At 27.7% G+C, this 6260-nt stretch overlaps 1 protein-coding gene across 1 annotated transcript; it reads right to left on the bottom strand.

The window, feature by feature from the left end:
- Window positions 1-312: 312 nt before the first annotated feature.
- HELRODRAFT_73217 (hypothetical protein) lies at window positions 313-2592 on the bottom strand (the record flags this gene model as incomplete). The annotated part of the gene is made up of 5 exons (XM_009013805.1): window positions 313-432; window positions 986-1126; window positions 1196-1334; window positions 1404-1490; window positions 2537-2592. The coding sequence occupies 5 exons, from the start codon at window positions 2590-2592 to the stop codon at window positions 313-315; spliced, it is 543 nt and encodes a 180-aa protein (XP_009012053.1).
- Between the last annotated feature and the right edge of the window lie 3668 nt (window positions 2593-6260).

Here is a 6260-nt window from a genome sequence, read left to right as displayed (position 1 = left end):
AGAGCTGATTTGATTGTCAATGCGGCCTTCTGCAAAAGGTTGGCCTTCTTTTTTATATCTTGTGCTTCAATAAAATGTTTATAGGCGATCCATATTTGACAAGTATATCGGTTCTATTTGCAAGTTTAAATATTTTATACTGCATCGAACTCGAGATGTATGTATTGAGGTAACTCCGAACAAGGCAACTAAAAAAATGAAAATTATACAGAAACAAAAAATGTATTGTGCCTCGGCACGAAATCATGAAAACTTGTTTTAGAACAATTAAGTTAAATGTTAGCTACCGAGGAACTAAAGAATAACTAAAAATCAAATAAGTGATTCTTCATTTCTAAGATATTCGCCATTGTCAGCTTGATGGTACACTAAAATATTAGTGACGTCCGCGTGTCGACAGTCAGCAGTTGATTTCGCCGTGGCACCAAATCCCTGAATCAAATGAAATGAAAAATTAATATGATCACCAAGTAAAATAAAATATTTATCTAGAGGAGGATGGTTGACTTTATTCATGTACCGAAATCTACGTTTATGATATGCGCGCCATAAATCATGCATACGTTATTTGCACGTCAAGTTTGTACGTCACGTGTGCCGGCGCTAAATAAATGGTTCAGTTGCTGATTAATTGATCGATCATTCCCGTAAGCCCGACAATATAACTCGGCCAAAAAAGCCTTTGAATCGTTATATAATCGATCACCTACAAAAATTGAGGCAAATAGAGGTACAAAATATAAAGGCATAATCCTGCTTTTTACGTTCAATGGTATTGACGGATTAGTAAAAATGGGTTTGGAATATCCTCCAACTTTGGACTTGACAAGCTTTGATGCTTAAACTTAAAAATGCCCAAATATGACATTCAAGGCTAGCATATATCAGCAATAAATACTATGAATAAGCGTTTTGCTGAAGATCGAACGGAATTCAAATAAAGTTTAAAATTTTTAATTTAATTAATTTATAACAATAATGTTACCAGCGGCAAATCGCTCATGGAATATACAATGACGCCTTGATATTTAGATGTGTTATCTGTCATTCTTCCCAACCCTGACTTCAAAATGTGTTCACCGGACAAAAAACGATGTTCAAAAGCTGGCTTCACCCACACTTTGTGCTATAAATAAATAAAAATAATATTGCAAATATAAACGCATAAGTAATAAAAAAATAAAAAAATTATTACTTTGGCATAAGGAGCTAAATAATCCAATGCTGTAATGTGAAGTCGAAATTTCATATTTTTTGAAAATTTTCCAAAGCATGTACCGAAGGAGACTAAGTTTTCTTTAGGAAAGTGGGCCGCTTTCTTCATAATGAAGTCACTTAACGAAATAGTAAACGTTTTGAAAATTACCACAGTTACGTGTTACATCAAGATAAAAAAAACATACCTCACATAATGCACTCTACCCTTTGCATACCTAAAACAATACAAACCATCGGATCGATTAATGAGAACCTCTATGTTGTCTCCAATACTGAAACAAAAAATGTCAACAACTTTAACTAACCAGGAAGTAAAAAATTATTATTATTTTGAAGAAATAATTTCCATTTATAAAAAAAAAATTATCAAATATCAGTCCACTTGTTTTACTTCATTCATTTTATATTTCAAATACTAACTGCTCAACTAAAAATCGTTCAGTATTATTTATTTTACTCCTCGATCATTATAATGCAAAATATTAATAATTAGTTCCATTTGTTAAAATTTTAAGAAACTAGCCAACGATAACTGAATTGGAATGTAGATTGCAAAGTAATGTGGTGTAAAAAAACCCCAAAAAACTTGAAAAATTTCAAAACGTTCAACGATAATAACAGATGCAGAAACTTTCATTCACAACAAGCTAATGATTCAAAATATTAATAATAATAATAAATAATAATAATGGGAATATATTTAATTTTTTTCAATCGTCAAAATAAGAAAACAAAATCATAAAAAAGTCTAATCAAATGAACGTGCATGATAATAATAATAATAATAACAATAATGGCTTATAATGGGCTCAAACAAATAAGCCAAAAAAGTTATAGAAGTAGGAATTATATTTAATTAGCATTATGCATTGTTTCTGTCACAATTAATACTAAATAAAAAAAATAATAATAATAAAAAAAATATAATAATAAAGCGCCATGGCTGACAGAGGCGCATTATTATTATTACAACAACTAACACATGGTGTATATAAATGCACACGTGAATCAACGCATCACACACTTTTGCATGTGATATACAGAGATCTCATCACATTCAAACCGGGATACTACATCAACAGTGCCAGGCATCTTAACCATTACACCATCCCATCCCCCAAATAATGATGGAGGATTTTATGATGAATGATTTATAACGATTAATATTTACAATAATGAATGATATATAATGACTGAATGGTAATGAATTATAACAGTAAATTAAAATAATAAATTATTGATTGTAAAATAACAAATTATTTTTATAAATTACAAATTGGAACAAAAAATTTGATAAAAAAAGAAAAATGATACGAACTATTTTGATAATTTTTCAAATAAAATTTTTGTCTCTTCATCTGTGAGGGGCCTCATTTTCAGTCCTTCCTTGAAAAGAAAAAAACAACATCCCACTATAAAACATCTGATATAATGTATCACATCATTAATTTTTTTATTTTATTTTCTCAAAAAACAGGGGTAAACTAAAAAGCAACCAAATGCTTGTAGGAAAGTCACACCATCCAAAGGAAATCAAAATTGGTCAACATAAATTAAAGATTAAAGGTGTTCAACAAAAATCAAAGATTAAATTAGTTCGAAATAAAAAATACATGGGGAGTATATTCTTTAGTTATTACGATTGTTTCCATCATTGTTAATAATATATAATGTAAAATAATCAAAACATAATTACCAATATATAACTATTAAACACAGATAACCAATAAAGATAACAAAAATTCTAAAAGTACATATAATTAATAACATTATTTAAATCCAGTAAATTCAAATAATATCAGATAGAATATTAAAGTCAAAAGAAATTATACATAGATCCATTCATACAATACGCGCATTCTATCATCAATTTACTTACAATATATGCATATAGCAAGAAGCATACGTAAAACAGTGATACAAAAATGTAACTTACAATTTACTATGTTCAACAACTTTTTTTAAATTGTTGGAAATTTCTTTTGACTTGTATAGATTTTGTTTGTTATAGATGAATTATTTTCATTCTATAAAAACAATTTTATATGTAAAATTCAAAGGGACATAAAAAATCTTTTTATAGAGATTTTAGTTGTATAAAATGTTATTTTCAAAAAAATTAAAATGAAAAAATATTTGAAATAAAACTCACACAAATAATAAACGAATAAACAAATTGTTGTATTATAATGTATGATAAAATGTATAAATGACAATGTCAAAATATACAAACAAAACAAATACGTGTAGTACTAATAAAGGTTGGTAAGACTGTCTGCATCAAAAAAGGTTTTTAATGTTGAAACTTCATTGATAAAGATAGATCATTAAAGTTATGTTACAGTATTTTTGACTGTCAGTCAAAATCAAAAGTATTAATTCCAATCTAATTCACCACCCGTCATAAACTTTACTGGAAGAAGCAAATAAAAACTTTTCATAGCTCTAATCAAATCATCAAATACGTTGACGACACCTACCTTATCATCTCATCATCTAACTCAAACACCATCCAATCAGAACTTGACTCATGAACTACATGGTCAAAACAATGCAATCTGTCACTTAATCTCAATAAATCATTCGAACTCATCATTCACAATAGTCGTAAAAAAATAACATTACCCCCAGAACACCCATCAATCACTCGCACAAGTCAATTAAAAATATTAGACATCACATTCACCTCCACACTTAATGTAGCACCTCATATCAATCACATCATCACAAAAAGCTTTCAACCATTTCACACACTCAAAATACTCCGCTCACATGGTCTCAGAGGCATCAAATTATTTGACATCACTAATCACTCATTATCTCATGCATCAAATATGCTGCTCCCTCCTGATTTTGCTACACAACAACAACTTCAGCAACTACAATCTCTCATCAAAAAACTAATCCGCTTCAACTATCTACCTGCATCATAACCTACCGTCACCCAGATATTCAACACACTCGATTTAAGACTGTTCAAGAAAGTAGAAAATAACAACAGCCACATCGTCCATCCTCTACTACCACCAATTAAAACTACAACACACAATCTTCGTCAGCGCAAACATAACTATCAAGCCGTCACCCAATCTACATACCAGGAAAAGACTTTCATCACAAAACACCTCAAACATATTAATACTCATAAAAACTTTATCATTCACAGAACTAACTTTTTTTTTATTTATCGATCTCCTCACTAACTCACTAAGTCATCATCTAGTCTATTAATTTGCGTTTTCATGCCATTACTTCATTTTATATTTCATTGTCAATTTCTTTTCTTTTATTTATTTTATTATTATCATTTGTTTTATTCTATTTAATTTTATTTTTCATGTTTTAACAATTTTCTTTCTCCGTTTTTGTATTTATTTACTTACTTATTTGTTTAATTTTGTACTACTGCCTTGCATGTTGTAACAGTTTCTGCGTCTGTCAGATCCTGATTTTTGAAGAATAATAATAAAAAAAAATAAAGCGGCAATTAGGTAAGTTATATTCATCATTTAGGTGGAATGTTAGATAGGTACCACATTGCCATTGTTTACCAAATGGCTTTTAAATGTGAAGAGGAGTCAATCCTTAATAACTATGTCACTGTTTAAAAGTAAAACAATTTAGGTTAGGTTTTAGTTATTTAAAGTTAAAATATTTGTAATAAATTAGTTGGTATTTTAAAACAATCCAAAATATGTATTTAAATTATTTATTGCCCAAACAAACTTATTAAATCAAATTTATAAACAACATTAATATAAATTTACAAAACCTTTTATTTTACATTTTTATTTCGTTTTAAAAGAATGAATGACTCAACCATTATTAATAGACTCCTCCCCAAATTTAAAGTTAAAAGACATTTTGTAAACAACAGCGATGTGATACCAATGCAAAAATCGACTATTATTTATAAAGCAGAGACCCCAGTGAGCTTTCAAACAATTGATGTTACATTTTTACTACCGTGTACCTGTGTAAGTTGCATAGGCATAGGCACAAGCATAACTACCAAGTCGCCACTTTATCAACATATCATCACATCACAAGGCATATATCTTAAATATATCATCAACAGTCAATAAAACCTTATCATTTACTCAATTTAGTTTTCCTTTTTCTTACCCATCAATTAACTAACTTACTAAGTCATAATCTAGTCTGTTAATAAATTATTTTACTTATCAGTCTTTTAAAGTTTTAAACCATTACTTTATTTTTTTCTATACTTTTTCTTAGCAGGTCGCACGATTTTTTAAAAAATTTTTTTTTGTATATAAACTAATAAAATTTGCTGATAAAAATAATACTAAATTTATTATTGTAGCATTTAGTTACCGAGAAAACGAATTTTGAAAGAATTATTTTTACTTTCAACTTGCGCCATGTTAAGAGTGGCGCTCAATGTTAAGTGAGCATGGAGCGTTACATTCGCGCACAAGACGTGAAAAGAACGATTTAAAATTGAACACAACACAATTTTTCTTCTTGTTTTTATAACAGCTGTAAAATAAGAAAATAATAATTATGAATAATTTATATTTATAATAAAATTTAATTATAAATGATTAATTATAATTATAAAATAATTATATATGTATCTATAATTTATATATATTATTTATATATTAAAATTTAATAATGATAATCATATTACAATGGTATTTATATTTTTATATCATATAATATATTATAATTTATATATATATATATGTTGGGCAGCTGTTGAACTGCATGAAGGAGCTTCTGGGTTCAGACTGGTTGGCTGACCAATAACTATAAAATAAATTGATAACGAATTGAACAAAAAATTATGTCTCAACTATTTTTTAATTTTATTATTTTTACTAATTGTGGCATGGCTGAAAAAAAATTAAAAAAATTCACTTGAATTACAGTTTCAAAAATAATATTACAGAATGTTAATATATGATTATTTATTACATTTCTTAAAAAATTATTAATAATAATATATTATATATATAATATCATATATAATATAATAATAATAATCAAGCAGGAAACTTAATAGTTATGACCAT

This window comes from Helobdella robusta, assembly GCF_000326865.2.
Source record: "Helobdella robusta unplaced genomic scaffold HELROscaffold_12, whole genome shotgun sequence".
In the NCBI taxonomy this organism is placed as follows: Eukaryota; Metazoa; Annelida; class Clitellata; order Rhynchobdellida; family Glossiphoniidae; genus Helobdella; species Helobdella robusta.
The sequence above is the reverse complement of the archived record's forward strand: the minus strand, read 5'-3'. Positions and strand labels throughout refer to the sequence as shown.